This window comes from Rhea pennata, chromosome 11, assembly GCF_028389875.1.
Source record: "Rhea pennata isolate bPtePen1 chromosome 11, bPtePen1.pri, whole genome shotgun sequence".
NCBI classification, from domain to species: domain Eukaryota; kingdom Metazoa; phylum Chordata; class Aves; order Rheiformes; family Rheidae; genus Rhea; species Rhea pennata.
The window spans coordinates 2,613,546-2,630,563 of record NC_084673.1 but is presented as its reverse complement, the minus strand read 5'-3'; the positions used below and the strand labels follow the sequence as shown (position 1 = coordinate 2,630,563).

The following is a 17,018-nucleotide window of genomic DNA, read 5'->3' as shown; positions in this document are numbered from 1 at the left end:
AACTCATCTATCTCAGGCTTTCAATTTGAGAGCCCACTGAAATTACTGTAGAAATTCCTATTGGCTCTTTATGGGCTGCAGAAGAATAATCCTGTCTCTTGAGGTGGTAGAGCCTCCTATGGTGCCACCTTCAAGCTCACTTAAAGTCAGGAGCAGAGACATACAATGAGACACCAACATGTCATATTAAGCAGAAATATATCAGGTAACTGTTACCTTAGGACAACACCAAAATATGGTGCTATGTAATATTTATTGTGCAGTGTTTCTACCTGACACAGAAATATATTTATCTCAGAAAGACTGACATGTACTTTTGAGGCATTTTATAAAATATCACCTATGTTTTTTGTTTGTATTCCCGGTATGCATGAAAAAATGAGCTTGCAATTATCAGTGCTGAGGACCAGAGGGAGAAACAGCATCTCAATAAGGATAGAGAATATCACAGCATTCTTTTACTAACTGCTAATTTGTTTTCAGAACTTCAAATTTGCACTGGATCTCTCACAGGAAGCGCCAGTGCTGTAACTCCAAAGGCTCCTGCTCTGAAGGCAGAAGCGTTATTACAATTGGAAAGCAACTAGAGCTGAGGCTTACACCTTGGCAAGGTGGCACCTTGCATCTCGCTTGATAGAAGACCTAGTCTTAAAAAAAGATTGAGAGCATGATGGTAAGTTGCTTTTCGGCTATTTAAATTCTCATTAGTAGAGCAAGAACTTGAGAGGACAAAGATGCAAGATCTAGCAGCCAGCAAATCCATGCTCCTGCTGCAAAACAAACTTCTTCTACACCTATATTAAAATATAGGTGAATTATGCACATCAACTGAATGTCATATATCTGACTCCTCCTCAAGAGAGCTAATTAAACTTGGTCTTAGGATCCTGAAAACAGGTGACAGTAGCAAGGACTAATATCCTGACAGTAATAGCAGGAAGAACTCTGAAAATGCACTGCACAAAAAGTCATACATACATGCTATAAATCTGTGCTAAAAATGAACTTTAATGTTTTAACTGCATCAATTTACTATGATTCAGCTTTTGGAATTCAAAGCACAAAGATGAGTTGTCTTATTTTCCAGTTATGACAGCAATTGCTACACTGCCAAGGTCAACTCTCACAACACTGTTCAAGAAGTTCTAATATGGAATGACAGATACTTATGGTGGCAAAATATAGTTTTACCTTAAAGAACTGTCAACTCACTTAACACATTTTTACAACTTATTGCTAAAGTAAAATAAATTTCTTGTGCTCCAACTAGATGTTTCCTGTGGAAAAATTATGTGTTACCCTTAAGAGTGTCAATAGTGATTAATATTGCACCCTTTTTCTTTGAAGGGAAACAGGTGCAACATCAATCATATTTTTTATTTCCCAGAAACTGGGGGCAAACAAATTTAATTTGGCTCCTAAAGCCATCCTACGTCCTACATTCTGGAGCCTCAACAGGACTATGCCCTTTGGGGTGTATCATTGACTTTTATATGCTGGGGCAATGACACACACTGATAACAACAGGCATCACGTATTGATTATTTAGCCCTGACAGTTCCATTTATTTTAATGTGAGGTGCGGATGCTTAGTACCTCTAAGTAGCAAGACACTTTTTTAAGTTTGCAAACACCAAGCGTACATATTCTGATATTTTGCCTTTAGTACCTTCACCTACATTTCCAGGGTATTAAAAAGATTCTTTTTCTGATAAAAGTTTCGCAATCAGAACTCAAGAACATTATTTTCCTGAACCTTTTCTTGGATCACTATACAAACACTCTGTACCTAATAAAATGCTTGCTCTGGCCTTTTCTTATGGTAAGGTTTTTCTTAACAGAAGTCAGCACAGGTTGGCAGGTATCTAAATTCAGCTTTCCATCAGGATTCACTCAGTTCTATTATCTGTCTACTTTCAGAAAATGCACGAGAACTTAATGTGTTTTTACATCTTTGTCGTATTTGAAATGAATTGGAAGATTCTCAAATTCTTGCAGTTTCTTAGAAAAACAAATGCTTGGCTTGAACGTCTGCAATCAACTTTAATTTCTGAACACAGCTGTGAGATACGAAGCTACTTCAGGGCTCTGCTGGTTACCAGCCCTGGCAGAAAAGCAGCACCGCAAGACCAGGCAGGCACTGCGGCCTTCTCCACCGTTGGAGCCGAGTCCCCTTCAGGGCAGGGCAGACCAAGCGGCTGAACAGCGCCGACAACGCTAGAGCAACCCCAACCCGAACCGCTCCTCAAGGCCGCGGCTTCTCAGGGCCTCCCGCAGCCGCGTCCCGGCGGCGGGAGGGGGGGGGCGCAAGCAGGGCTCCCCCCTCGCCGTGGCATCCCGGGCGGGCCCCGCAGATCCTGCTCCGCAGCAACCGTCCCGAGAGACGAAACCGTCGCCGGAGCGAGTCTGGGGCTTGGCGGCCGCCGCTCCGCGTAATGGCGGCGCCGGCCGGGCCGCGGCGGGAAGGGCGCGAGGCGCCCGCCGCCACCGCACCACCGAGCTCCCGGCCGGAAGCGGCAACGCGCGCGCTAGAGCGTCGCCGCTGCCCGCTGCGTCACCTTCCTTTCCTTCCGCTCCGGCGCTTCCGTCCCTCGGCGGCGGCGGCGCCGCTTCCCCCGGCGGCAGCGCGCGCATCGCCCCCGCGCGGCGGGCGGCGCGCCCTGCAGCCCGCTCGGCTCCTGCCTCTCGGGCCGGGATATCTATGGGGCGAACGGCGATGCCATGAACCCGGGCGGGCGGCGGAGCCGGGCGAGCGCCGCGCACACGCACCGCGGCGGCGGCGGCTCCAGGGGGGCTCGGCCGCAGTAAGGGCGGCTTCCCCCCGGGGCGCCATCCGCCACCTCCCCTCCCCCTCGGGCCTCCTGAGGAGGATGGCGACAGCGGCCGCCCCGACCCAGCTCGAAGCCGGTGGGTATGGCTGGCGGCGGGGGCTGCCCCCCTCCCTCGCCCCCCCCTCCCTTCTTCCCTCCCTCCCTCCCGGGCCGCCCTTATTGTAACCGTGTCCCCTTCTGCCCGCTGCCCTCCCCGCAGAGCTCTACTACCTGATCGCCAGGTTCCTGCAGTCCGGACCGTGCAAGAAATCCGCCCAGGTGAGCCGGGGGCTGCGGCCGGGCCGCCGCCGCCGCCGGGGCGAGCCGGCAGGCAGGCAGGCGGGGAAGGGACGGGGCAGGACGGCGGAGGGTGGGGGAAGGAGACAGCTGCGCTGCGGGTGCCGGACTCACGTCCTTTGTGTGTGTGTGTGTGTCTGCGCTGTGCCTCTCTCCCCAGGTGCTGGTGGAGGAGCTGGAGGAGCACCAGGTAAGGCGCCTGCCCGGGCAGGGCTGGGACAGGGGAGCTGGGGTGGCGGCGAGCCGAGGGGAGGGGGTGGTGGTGGTGGTGGTGGCGGGGGGGGGGGATCGCCCTGCCCCGTCTGACCCAGCCCATCCCGCCGCGGGGTCCGCGGCTCCGCGGGAGACCCCGCGGGGGGCGGGCGGGAGCGGCCGGCCGGCGGCGCGGCTCGGCTCGGGGCCCCTGGGCCGGGCGCTGCCCGGGGAGGGGGAGAGCGGGCCGGGCCCCCCCCTCCCCGTCCCCTCCACACACACACACACACCGCGCTCGGTGCGTGCGGGGCCGGCCGGGGTCTGAGCGCCGTCTCCAACCCCCCGGTTCCTCCCCCCGTCTGCTTCCCGCAGCTGATCCCCCGGCGCCTGGACTGGCAGGGCAAGGAGCACCGCCGGAGCTTCGAGGACCTGGTGAGCCCAGTCTCGGTGCCCGCTTCCCCCAGCCCCGTCCCCGCCGCCCCCTTTTCCCTCACAGGGGCGAGGGCTGCGCCCCGCCGAGGCCGCGGCCGCCGCCGGGGTGTGTGTATGGGGGGGGGGGGGGGAAACGGGCCCGGGAGGGCAGGGCCTGGTGGGGGGGGGGTAACGGGGCCGGACGGGGGTGCGGTGGGGCCGGGGGAAGGTAACGGGGCCGCCGCCGCGGGGGCCGCTCGGTGCCGGCTGCGCCGCGCCTATTGTGGGGGAGCGGGAGGGTTATCTGAGGGCACGTACCGGGGGCCGGAGCCCCGGCGAATGGCGCCGCGCCTAACAAGCGGCAGCGCGGCGGGCGCCGATGGAAGCCGCCGCCTGATTGGCTGCCGCTGCGGCGCAGGAACTGCCGGCGCGGCGCGGCCGCGGCGCCCCCAGCCCCGGGCCGAGGCGGCCGCGGGGGGCGGCGGCGGCGGCCGCTGCTCGGCGAAGCTGGCGGCGGCGGCTCTCCCGGGGCTGGGGCGGGGCGGGGCGGGGGGGGGGGTTGACAGCGCTTCGGCGGGCGCTCAGCGAAGGGGGGGGGCGTGGAAGTGCATCTCACCCCCCCCCACCCCCGTGGAAGTGTCGTGTCCCCCGTGGAAATGCCCCCTCTGTCCCCGCCGCCGCCGGCCCAGGCTCTGCGTTTCCTGCCCTCCCGCCGAGAGGAAATGTCAGCATCGCCCGAGCGCAGCCGTCCTTAGGCATTAGTAGACCAAAGGAAGCAGTTCAGCGTGTGGGGAGTCGTGTTTTGGGGTTTTTGCCTGTTTTTTTTTTTCCCCCCTCTTTAACTGCCTCCCCAGCCGCTCCTGGGGTTGTCCGCGGGACGCGTGGCGGCCCCGTGCCCTGGCCGCAGAAGGCGAAGCGTTTACGTGCCACCCGGCAAGTCGCCGGGCGGGCGGGCGATGCGGGCGGTATGATTCAGGAATTCCTGGCTTGCCCTCGCAGTCTGTGCTGAATCCATCGTACCACGCTGGCCTGCTCTTTAAGGGGGGGATTTAAAAAGAGGATTTTTAAAATTTAATGTTAAAACAGTTAAAAGGCTATGAAGTATATGGAGACTGCTTTTGCTAGATTTAAACGGTTATCTGTCATTAAGAAAGGTCAGTCGTTTGCTGCACTGAAGCAATGTACAACCAGGAGAACTCCGGATCCTGCCTGTGTTATTTTTTGAGGTAGTCGTTTTCCATTTCTGCTAGGAAAATCAGCCCCCACGGCTGTGAGATGCACTTATTCATAATGACCTCTGCATGGAAGCAGCGAAACTACAAAGCGATTTTCATTGTTTCTGAAGGATACAAATTGTTTTTATTACTAGAAGCCATGAGTAATAACGTAGGACACTGATAGGACGCTAGGAATGCTGTAAGCTCACTAAGACTTTTTACAATACTGATATACTGTATATGTGTGATCATCACCATCTCCTTGCCTGGAAGTAATTGAAAATACCTCTCTTTTTCCTCTCCCATCTCATGGTGAAATGGTAACGTGGGATTTTGACATGCCTGTTGCTCAGACTTCTTTGTAGCTTACTCAATAGTTCGTTTTCCACTTCAGTGGTATTTGAGAAGTTCAGATGCAGACATGAGAGCTGCTTGCGTTGAGTTGAGACATCTGTAGCCAATGAGATGTTTGTAACTCTTTCCGGAGGGTATTAAGAATTGAACACTGCTTCGTCCCTCCTTTTCTGGATAATTCCCAGACTGTATGTTGAATGGACAGGAATGGAGTAAGTACAGCATTCAATAAATTTGAATGCTGTGTGTTTTTCTTAGAGAACCTGAAATCTAACTATGAGCTGTTTCTGGTTTGTCTTGTGACTGCACCTGGTACCTGAGAGGAATGTTAACAGTGGGAATAATGGAGTCTGATTTCAGACAAAAAATTTTTGCTTTATCTGTCACATTAATGTCTGCATTTTTCTTTCATACTATCAAGCATGACAGAAAAGCATTAAAACATTCTTGAATGTTAGGTGGCACTATCGAAGCTGTGTACTTTTCTTTAAAAGCTCAGAAACAAGAAACAACTGGTGCAAAGTGACGCTTGGAGTTAGCTGGAAATTGCTCTTGGTTTATAAAATTATCAACCTTAATTATAAGATTATTTTTTCCTGTCCTGAATAATCAGACCTTTTAGATTTTCTTTTGCTTATTGTTGCTTAATATGATTTATAGTAAGGAACAGGACTGTAACTGAATCGTTACGGTAAGATAGGTTGACGCTGAATGGGATGAAGTGAGCTTTTTTCTATTAATCCTCAAAACAATGTTTTCGTTGTTGAGCATCTTGAAGAAAAGACTTTTTTTCCTGACATTGCTCAGGTTTTGATGTAATTAAAATTTGGACCTTTAAATTCATATGACTGTATATTACCTGGACTATTATTTGATTTCAGATGCTAGCGAGAACTGGCCAGATATTTGAATATAATGTTTAGACCAAAGCTAGGGCTGGGAAGTACACAAATAACTTGTTTGTAATTAACTCAGTCACTTAATAAAGCAAAAATAGTTACAGATGCTAGTAATTGGAGATGAAGTTTTTCCTACATAGTCCTCCTTTTTGACCACTTAAAGGCAGACAAACAAATACAGTCAAAACCTTTGCCAAGTTTTGCAACTGCATTGGTCAGACAGGCCTCAGATAATTGAACTAAGCAGGAATTCGCAAATTCAGAGAAGTCAGATTTTTTTTGTTTCTTTGCCCAGTATTCTGCTCCTGCAAATCTGACTAAATATTTCTTGTTCTAATTGTTGAAGTTTCAACTTTTTTTTTCTATTCTAAATGTGACTGTTTAGGTTAATGTTTACATTTTTCAGAAAAGATGCTGATACTCTTGCTACTGAGTATATTGTTATTGCTCTTGGGGCATTTGGAAACATAAAGATCTAATAGCATATTTGCCTACAAATCTGCTTTTGTCAGGTGATGTTTACTCATACTTTACTCAGACTTAGAGTCAAAATCTGACATCTGTCCATTGAGATTTCTTTTTTATTTGAGCTTGTTCTTTTCTTTTAGATGTCAGGTACCACAAGGCATAGAAGTACTTTAAGATACCCTAAAAAGAATTTTATCTAGTGAGCAAAACCACATAGAGAATATTGGTTTAATATGCAGATATATTCTAGTGATCTGTATTCTTGAAGTGTTTTTTACTTTGTTAATTGGTTGCTGGTGGTCTTGAGATGTGAAACATATTTGAAAAAGGGAGGGTCCTCTTGAAGGTCTTCAGTAAAACTTGCACTCAATTAGTAATTCTGTTTTTGTTTAGCCTTAGCAGTCTAATGTAGAGTCAACTGTTGCATGGACAAGTCAGACTGAATTTACAGTATCAGAACAGTCTTCAGTGGAGTGTTGTTCTTGAAAACCAGACTACAGCCAGTCATTTTTATCAGGAATAAACACAGCTAATTTCTGACTTTTTGATGGGCTGTCTTTTTTGGCTAACTCCGTTTTGGTCTTTGTGCTGAAATTACATGTAATTTCAGAAAAAACAGTGTGTCAGCTGTTGTTGAACAGTGATCCTCAGTGTATTCAAGTCAAGAATTTGTATCCGTGAGCGGCTGTGCTAGTATGGAACAGATTATAGGATTTGGCTTTGAGTTTCTGCCCTGTCCATTTGCATTGATTTAAAACTAGCTACGAGGCTGAGATGCTGTTATTTATAGATATTGCCAATCCCAGTATTAGCAGCAGAAAGATAATACAGTTTTGTCACCTCGGGAAAATGTCATCTGGTGGTATGGTAGATTCAACTCAGGTGAAATTGAGTGAATAATGGTGTCTTGTATTTTTGCAAATCACTGATGTGTTGTGCAAGTCTAATATTTGGGCTTCCCTTTGTGCTGAGATTCTGTATTTAAGGTCTTGAGTAACTTCCTGCTTACTCAGCTCTTTTGGGCCTCTTGGTCTTCTCTGTTGCTTTTTGATACAGTTGTCAATTGATTGCTGTTTTGGCAACTGAAGGCACGTCATACGGCTGCCTTGAGGTCAGAAATCTCCTGCTGATGCACAGCTAACTGCCTGCCTGCGGAGAACTTGGGGTGAAGGATCCCTTGAAAATCCCTGCTGCTGTCTGCATTACTTTCATTGCGGCAAATTCTGTCTATGCTCTGCAGGAAGGTTTGACTGGCTTTCCCAAAAGATGTTTCAGATCTATCTGATTCTAATCCCTGGGAAGACAGACGTCTTCTTATGATAAGTAATAATCACAAAGAGACTTTTTTTTTCCCTGTTTCCTGTTTATTGAAACATTCTTTGGAGGAGAGTTTGTCAACAATAATACCAGAGAGGTTTGTTTGTTTTGTTACAGGGATCAGCAAACATCTTGCTTGTCTTAGCTGTATAGTGATGACCCCTTGGTTTAGTAGTCTTTCCAATTATATTGTAATGCTTCCAACAACAGAAACATGAACAAGTTTAGAGGGCAGAGCTTTCTCCTAGCACTGACTTCAGAAACAGTTCCCTTGTTACTTGCAGCTGTTTATCAGTGTTGCAGCTTATTTGCATATTAGTTAATACAGGCATGGTTGTATTACATTCACACATGGTTCTGTATGTTGATTTTTTGAAAGATAGATTGACTTTACCCAATTCTTGATCTTTCTTAAATACACAAAGCTCTATGCACTTTCTATGTTACAAGACTCTTCTGTGGTACTGTGGGATTCTTGTGTTCTGACACTTTTAAACTTTGCAGAGTCTTTGACACCTTGAGGCAAAAGAACGTTTTTCTCTTTGTAATTTATCCTAGTATGTGGACCCTACTCTGAGTGTGTTTTCAGCTCATCTGTGTTAACTTAAAATACCTTTGGAAATTGCATTCTCTTCCAGAAATTCCTTATTAAGCGTATTTTGAGCCTGTGTTATCATTTTCTAATATGTTTGAGGTGATGGTAATATCCCTGCTGTTGTTTAGTTTTGCAGTAAGGGATTTGGACCAAAACAGAGTAAATGATGTGGTTGTAACTATGATGGTTACATGAGTTACAAAGGCTTTGCCTTTTTCTTCTGTCCTTCTTTTAAAGAAAATTAGGTTCGTGAGACTCTGTTGTCCTTGGCTTTCTGTTTGTAGCTTCATGTTTTGGAGAGGTACTTAAAAAAACGTATACAGCTGTGTCATACAAATTTGAAAGGAATGATTTTTGTTTCAAGTTCTCTTGAAACAAAAAAAAAACTCTCCAAAACATGAAGCTACAAACAGAAAGCCAAGGACAACAGAGTCTCACGAACCTAATTTTCTTTAAAAGAAGGACAGAAGAAAAAGGCAAAGCCTTTGTAACTCATGTAACCATCATAGTTACAACCACATCATTTACTCTGTTTTGGTCCAAATCCCTTACTGCAAAACTAAACAACAGCAGGGATATTACCATCACCTCAAACATGATAACATGAAAACATGTTTCAAACATGAAAATGATAACACAGGCTCAAAATACGCTTAATAAGGAATTTCTGGAAGAGAATGCACTTTCCAAAGGTATTTTAAGTTCTGTTGGGAATCTGAAAAGACAAGCTTATTTGTTTTGCTCTGGGCTTTGCTTTAAGTAATTTATCTGGAAGTTTTTATGGAAAAAATCTCTAGGAGAATTTGCTTCTATTGCTGTCTGCTTATGCAGCTGTTTGGTAATAAGAAGGTTAATATTTAGATTAAAGGCCACTTATTTGGGCTGTTTTGGCTTGTAGAAACATGTAAGTATACAGGGAAAGACTAATCATACAACTTTTCTTCAGTGTGATGCAGTCCTAACAGCAGGTGGCCAATTGGATGAGTAGGTATATTAATAAAGTAAATGGTCACTTTGATATGAGCCTAGTCTGTGCAGGATGCTCCATCTTAAATGTCATTTAGAAAAATTTATATGTATTCTGGTAAAACTGAGCACTAAAATCTAGATGCTTCAGTAGCTCACTTACGCTGATTTACCTTTGGCTGCATGATGGATTTGCCAGTTTTACTGGTCTGGGCAGTGACTGACCAGATGTCTGGTATCCTGAGCTTCTTAATGGCCAAATATCCCAGACAAATCACCGCCAGGCATGTATAGATCACCGTCACATGCTCAGCGAGTCTGACACATCCCACTTTGATCTCTGAATGTTGCCAGGTCTGCATATGTGTAGATGTTTGCTCCCTTTACTGTTCTGTATAAAACTGTGGCGTAACCCACAAATGCGTATGCCACAAGGTACCGTCCTGTGTCAGAATAATGTACGGAATTAAAGTATTGAGGACTCTTTTTTTGAGTAGCTTGTGTTTTTGTGCAAGCTGACCTGGGCCCCGTCTGCACAGTAGGATGCTTGCTGCCAGGCTAAATTCAGCACCTCTCTTTGGACATTAGAATAGTGGTGATACTGAAAAAGCAACAAGTTCCTGATTGAAAAGGGAAGTGTTTTATTGCATTATAGTAGAAGAAAAATTTTGTTTTTCTGCGAAGTTTTGTATTTCTAGAGAGAGCGTAAGTTTTTTTCCCCACTAAGAGTAAAATGGGAAATTAAAAAGAATAGCCAATCCAGCAACTGTGTAATCTTTTAATTTTAAGCTTAGCAAATTGCTAGAACTGGCAATTGACTGAGAAGCATGTTACTAATTATCAGAGCAGTAAAAGAGAATTTCATAGTCTGATTTTTATTAATCATTGCAGATTCTCTCTTTAGAATCATCTTTGTTTCAGATCCTCCTTATGTAATGAAAAGTGTCTAGCACAGGATAACAAAATATGTTGTGGTGTTAACACATTTATGATATTTCACGAATGAGGTAAGAAAGACAGGCAACTATGAAAGTTCACATAAACCTTTTATCTCATTTTGATATCTGTTATATCTTATAATTTACAATTAAAGAAAAATCATACTTTTGCACACCGATCTTAACTGACTGTACAGCTGGGAAGGTACTAATGTAAGTGTAGAACTGTGAGTTTTTGAAAAAGGTCAGTTAGAAGAATGGTACCTGTTCCAGCTGTAGAAGCCAGTCGGCAGCAGAAGGGAGCATTCATTAGGCAGGGTTGGTCTTTCCTTTGTGCTCACAGTATGAAAATCTGTGGAATGGGGCGGTGTGGTAGTGCAGTCGGCACACTTACCTTGCCTGCAAAGGTACAATTCTTCCATTTCCATCAAAAGCCCGGGACTTTGGAAGAGCTCAGCACTCATGTGGTTTGCTGTTATTTATTTACCTTTATATACCTTTAACACGTAGAGACCGAGAGGTAGGGCAGAGAATCCTAACTCTCCTCTCTAGTTTCCATTTGCTTGGAAGAGTTTTGGTTGCTTTTAGTTACCTGATAACTCGTGTGTGTCATTAGAAAAACCTGTGTTTTCTTCAGTTAAAATCATATTTGTGGATTTTGGAACAGTGTTGATCATGCTTGTGATGCAGGTTGGTATATTATAAAACATGACTCACTGTGTTAAGCCACAGTAGCACCACTGCTATTGCCCAACTGGAATGAATGATTTCTCAATGACATACTGTAATAATCTGTTTGATGACATAGTTCAATGAACAATTTTTTGGCAGCACTTCTGGACGAAGCAGATACCTTCTCTTCCTTCCTGCTGCTTCCCTTCCTCCCAGCTCTGTGCTGCTCCCTTAGATGTGCTTGTGCAAGAACTGGATGTGTCACTGTGAGTCTAGGTAGATAATATAGCTGGGCCAATCTGGTGGCACTGTGCTGGTAAAGGAAATGGTCCTGTTCCTTCCTTCCTACCAGCTCTGACGGTTCTCTGAATACATGGTTAGCTTTGCTAAACCTAGCAGAAACCCTTTTCCTCTTTTTGTCGGGTTAGTGCCCTACTGGACAGGGGAGCTGAATGGCTCGCGCCGCAGTAGATGAACACCAGGGCTGATGCAGAGGGGAATTTAGTTGTGTTTTTAGGCAGATTGGGCAATCTGTCTGGCTTGCTGCAGCCACCCAAAAACTGATACTGCTCTGACAGGTGGTAAGCACTTTCAGCCCTGTCGGTTGTATTGGTGTGACTCATTTGAAGTGGTTATATAGGAGAGAGGGGTGTGCATTGGCACAAGCCTGCACTTATTTACTTACAATGAATGCAGTTCTGACCCTTGCGAATCAGATTTAGTATTATCTGATGTTAGTTTATAGCTTGGTAAAGCAAAAACTGTTTTATGATCATCTGTTTTTTCATAATTTCACAACGGATAGATACAATAGTTGTAAATAGTTCTAATACAAGGGATTTTTCTATTGTTTGTCCCAGATACATAAGAGCAGAATGACCTGTGTTGTTGGTCTTTAAAAGGCAGATGAATGTGGCCATATGCTCTGCGTTGAAGGATCTGTTTAAGCTAAATGTCTGATGTGGAGTTTCTGCTGCCAGGTAGTAGATACATTAGAAGTCAGGCAGGTGCAGGATATTCTGCATAACCAGACAAAACTTAATTGCAGTTTGAACAGACTTATGGAAAAGCTCTAAGTCTCTCAGTAGAAAACAAATGATCTCTGTCTAGAGAGGAAAAGAAAGAATATTTTCTTGGGATGACAAATTAGTACCCTACACGTGTGAGTCTTAAAAAGTACCTATTTCCAGTAGCTAAACACTGGACACTTGGTTCTACTCTTAGGATACTATTTAGATTTTTTTAGGTTTTTGCACATGTGCTTCTTACAGTAATGTGAAGGTCTGGCCCGGGTGTTCCAGCTAAGCAAAAAAATGCTGTATGTTAAAAGAATGAATTGAAGGGTAAAACAGATTACTGAAAAAGGTCCCCAGGCAGTACTTAGTTTGCTCAGAATATTGCACTGAGAACTCTAGGTTTTGGAGGGGGTTTGGTTGTTATTGAAGTGTAGCCTGCTACAATTACAGCTATTGCAGCCTTTTAATTGCTGGTCTGGCTCTTTCAGTGCTCTATGACACTTAAAAAGACATCTTGGATATAATTAATTTTGAGGGTTTTTTCTCCACCTTCATTTTATACTTTACTTCAGTAACTTCGTTGAACTGTGCTATTTTTATATGACCTGAACAAATAAATACCAGCGGAAGCAAGAATAAGACAATTTTTGAACACGTGTGTTCTTTGTATGTTTAGGTGGCTGTCAATGCACACATCCCTCCGGATTATCTTCTTAGGATCTGTGAGAGACTTGGACCCCTTTTAGACAAGGAAATCCCACAGAGTGTTCTTGGTGTGCAGACATTGTTAGGGGTTGGGCGACAGTCTCTATTAAGGGCAGCAAAAGGTAAGATTTTCAATATACTATTTCATTATTTTCAGTGTGATTGCATGTTATTTTAATGAGCAAAATTTTTATTTGCTTTGGTTTTCATTGAAACCTGGTTTATCTCACATGCTGTCAGCTCCTGCTTTCTTGTTGTAGTCTTGCTAAAATACAGCTGCTGTTGACCCTGTTACATATATATTTCTTTTGTTAGAAGTGTGATCTTAAGCAGCTCTGGTCTTCCTGATCTTGCTACTTATTCCCCCACTGCCCAGTATGTTGGATTGGTAATTGAGAGAGCTGTATGTGATGAACTGGATTAGAGATCTGAGCCAGCAGAAAAATAGCTGTTTTTTTCATGTATGTGAAAAATATGTGTACATGTGTGTGTCTAAAATAACCCAGCAGTGTATATTTTTTGCTGGGCTATTTTTCAGGCTGATCTATTCTATTATTTGATTCACTGGTCATGCAGACAGATCTGTCAGCTTGAAGAGCAGGGTAGTATTTGGAGGGTGGGAGAAGGTGGGACTGCTGCTTCAGTGGTAATTCCTACTCTTCCGTGCTTAAAAGTTAAGTTGATGACACCCCCAGTTCCTTTCATGAATAGAAGAGCAGTTATAGTCCTTTTGAAAAATTGCCCTGCTTGAAAGCACAGTTTTTGTGTTATAGCTAAACACATCTGAAGGCCATCTGCTATTGCTCACCTCTCCTTGCTATGTGTCCTTGCCACGCTTCCTCTGTAGCAATTAGAGCTTATTTGATCCTGGTTTAGAGAGCTAAACTATTGTAAAAATCTGTTATTGCTGTTTTAATGAACTAGGTTGGCTCAGGGGAGTATCAGAGTGTGGGAGGTTACACCAATAGCGGGAGCATCATTCTGAGAGCGGAGCAGGGATCGGGGCAGGACTTTCCTGTTTCAGTGGCAGCAGAGCACTTAATTTACTGCATCCTGTGAGGTGACGCTGATGCTAAAAAGGACAGCAGTATTCTGTTGATCCACTGGATGTCACATGAAGGAGGTGCTGATTGCAAACATTTTTCCTTACCTATAGTTTTGGGCCTTGGTCTTGTTTTGCCTGTACTTTGTTGCAGTTGTGTGGAACATTTCAGGCTTGGAGGGAGACCTCAACCTTCCAGACTTTTCTTCTTTTACACTCAACTTCCATCTTAGAAGAAAATGACAACAAAAATGCAAAGAGAAAATAAATGTGATTATGCAGAGAAATAAAAGTTTCTTGGGTGAATTAGAAGACAGAGGTTAGATGAGTCACTGAAAGGTATAGCACTTGACAAGCCATGTGGCAAATTTACTGCAAAGAGATTTCTATTAGATTTATGGGTATTTTTTTTTTTTCGTCGGGAAAAGATGGCCTTGTGCCATTTGGTATGTAAACTACTCTCAGTAATGTGGAGTAGCAGACCTTTTTCAGTGTTGATGTACGTTGATAATCGTTCCCGAAGCTGTGCTTTAATGTGAAGCTTCCATTTCCTGTTAGTATTTATACCTATTTCGGTCTATTTTAGAAAGCGTGGATGCAGTTTTTAATGTGTTTCATTAAAATACTCGGTACAGCTTGGATTTTAGTAAGAAGGCACTCTCAAGAGTCTGTCTTTGAGTCACAGAAACTTGTGCACTTCATGTTCACAGATCTAAATGGTGATACACAGGTCCACCAATCTGTGGCACTGTCCTTCTGTTCCAGCTCTCGTTCATCCTGGAAGCTCATTTCTCTCCTTCCAGATGGCCAGAAATGGAAGAAGTCCAGGTCTAATTTCTGAGGCACTTTACACAGTCTCAGAAAAATCACTATTGTTCTAGAAAGAAGGCTCATGGAGGCCAGTTGGCAACAGATAGCTGGAAAGCCTTTAAAGAAATTGGTCTTAATTTTGAAAAAGATGGTTTCTTTTTAGGGGGGCGTGGGGTGCAGAGGAGACTCTAAAGGCAAGGCATATTGCCACAAATTACAGGAAAACAGATTTACTGGAAAAAAAAAATTCCCTTCTCCACATTTGGGGGTGAAGTATAAGTGTGTGTGTGTGTGTGTGTGTGTGTGTGTGTGTGTACTGCCAAAGGTACAGTTCCTGAGGAAGGGTCTTGTATATATTGGGGTTACAGGAGGACTAAAACCACACCGAAGTTCAGCTTTGCCTCAATGCTAACCACACCTACCTTTTTCATTCTTTTTTTCTTTCAATTATATTTAGACTCCTTACTTGCCAAAAGTGAAGCAAAAATAAGCTGAAAACATTTATAGTCATATTGCACAGGAACTAGAAAGCAGAGTATCAACATCCTTTAAGCGTTAAATTTCCACAAACTATTTAAAATGTCAAATATTAATTTTCTAAGAGAACAGTTGCACCTGGAGGCACAGAAGGATGTTGGGAATGGTTCTTGATGGTATTGTGGGACGAATAGGTCAGCTGGACCCAGTTTGGCTGATTGCTTCACTAACCAGTTGTTAATCTTGTCAATACAGACTTCAGGCATACACTATGGAAAGGATCTGCTTTTGCAGCTCTTCACAGAGGCCGGCCTCCCGAACTACCCGTAAATTATGGGAAACCACCAAATGTGGGTGAGTTCTGAACTTAAATAAAATATATTTCTTTTTCTCTGTACCTTTGTCAATGTTTAAGCTGAAAGTTACAGATTGAAACACTACCATGGATTTTCATTAATGGCTTCTTTTTTTTGTATAATTCACCATGAACTAATCAAAATTCTTACTAGCAGTAAAATAACAGGTTTTTGCATTGTTCAGACTTAAGACTTCCATAGTGTGTGTGCACATGTTAAACTTCTGTGGCCACTTTGAAAAGCTTTACATGTCAACTTCCTGTTTGCAGGGCAATAAGCCTAAATATATATTATGATACATCTACATGTAATGGACACATACAATTGTGTAGAAATGGTTACAGGAGCATGTAGACAGTATTTTCATTGAAGAATCTTACCCAAGACACAGTGTCTAGCTCCCAGAGAATGTTTTGCCTGAAGAATTCATTTTGGTTTATGACAGAAAACAGGCTGCTTGCAAAAAGGAAATAATCAGCAACCCAGCATTTGTATTACGTCTGTTCCAGTAGTCTGCACAGTTAAAAAAAGAACTTGTGCAAAATGCATGTATATGTAAGCATTCAGCTGTCTAAGAGCTTCTGCATTTTTCTTAAACTGAGAAGTGTTTCCCTTGTGAAGTCTAAGCTTTTGTTAGCCATTGTTACAGCAAGCAAATTTGATTCTTTAAGGAATAAATGTAGGTCCAGTCTGTCATGATTTGTTTTTTTGTTAGAATATTTTATCTTTAATCTCTCCATAAATGTTTGGGCAAATGCATAGAGTTTTCCTGTTTTGTTAGGGCATCCTTTCAGTTGTTTCTTTTCTCTATTTAGTGGAAAGATTTCAAAATATAATGGGAAATCTTTTTCTTGAACTCCATCATTATTAATTTAAATTAAAAATTGGAATATTGAAAATAATTAGGATAGTTTTGTTACTGATTACAATCCTTGCCTTATTTCTGGAAATAGTTTCTCTTCTTAAGTAAATTCCATCCTCCCTGCCTGGAGTTCTTCCTTTGAAGATGCAAGGATTGTGATGACCATCTTCTATTTCTACCATATCTATTCCATTATTTGTATTTCTGTGCTCTTGCTCTCTCGCGCATTACTAAAAATTAATCTTTGCCAAAAATGCAAGTGACAAAGCCTAGTGAAAATAGTAGCCCACTTTGCATAAGGGCTGCGGTGCTGTGGCAATAGTATGATGGAAGAGCAATATTAATATAGGTCTTTATGAAAAAGAAATGGATATTTGCATAGAACTAGTGTGTAGGTAGTGATCAGATTAGTAATTTTCCTCTTTTTATCAGACAGTTTTTAAGTTATGATGTGAATACTAAAAGAGAAAGAATGATTCCTTTATATTAGTTTCACTATTTCTGTGTATTCTTTTAGGCTGGTGCTGAACTAACTTTATTATTAGCAGTTGTGTTGATGGATTGTTAAGAGGCTAGATTATAGAGTTGTTGCATACACTCAACTTTTTGGAATT

General features: G+C 43.7%; 1 protein-coding gene across 4 annotated transcripts in view; it reads left to right on the top strand.

Annotated features, from left to right (window-relative positions):
* The first annotated feature begins 2,698 nt into the window (after window positions 1–2,698).
* The window catches only part of BRWD3 (bromodomain and WD repeat domain containing 3), a 59,410-nt gene continuing 45,090 nt past the window's right edge, over window positions 2,699–17,018 (top strand). For 3 of the 4 annotated variants that reach the window (XM_062584992.1, XM_062584991.1, XM_062584990.1), the window contains exons 1-6: window positions 2,699–2,907; window positions 3,031–3,089; window positions 3,268–3,297; window positions 3,672–3,731; window positions 12,829–12,979; window positions 15,442–15,540. In XM_062584992.1, the coding sequence (XP_062440976.1) occupies window positions 2,871–2,907; window positions 3,031–3,089; window positions 3,268–3,297; window positions 3,672–3,731; window positions 12,829–12,979; window positions 15,442–15,540 (436 nt within the window). In that variant the 5' untranslated portion in view covers window positions 2,699–2,870. Of the gene's footprint in view, window positions 2,908–3,030; window positions 3,090–3,267; window positions 3,298–3,671; window positions 3,732–3,764; window positions 3,838–12,828; window positions 12,980–15,441; window positions 15,541–17,018 lie in introns of those variants that run through there. The other variant, XM_062584993.1, reaches the window with a different exon arrangement.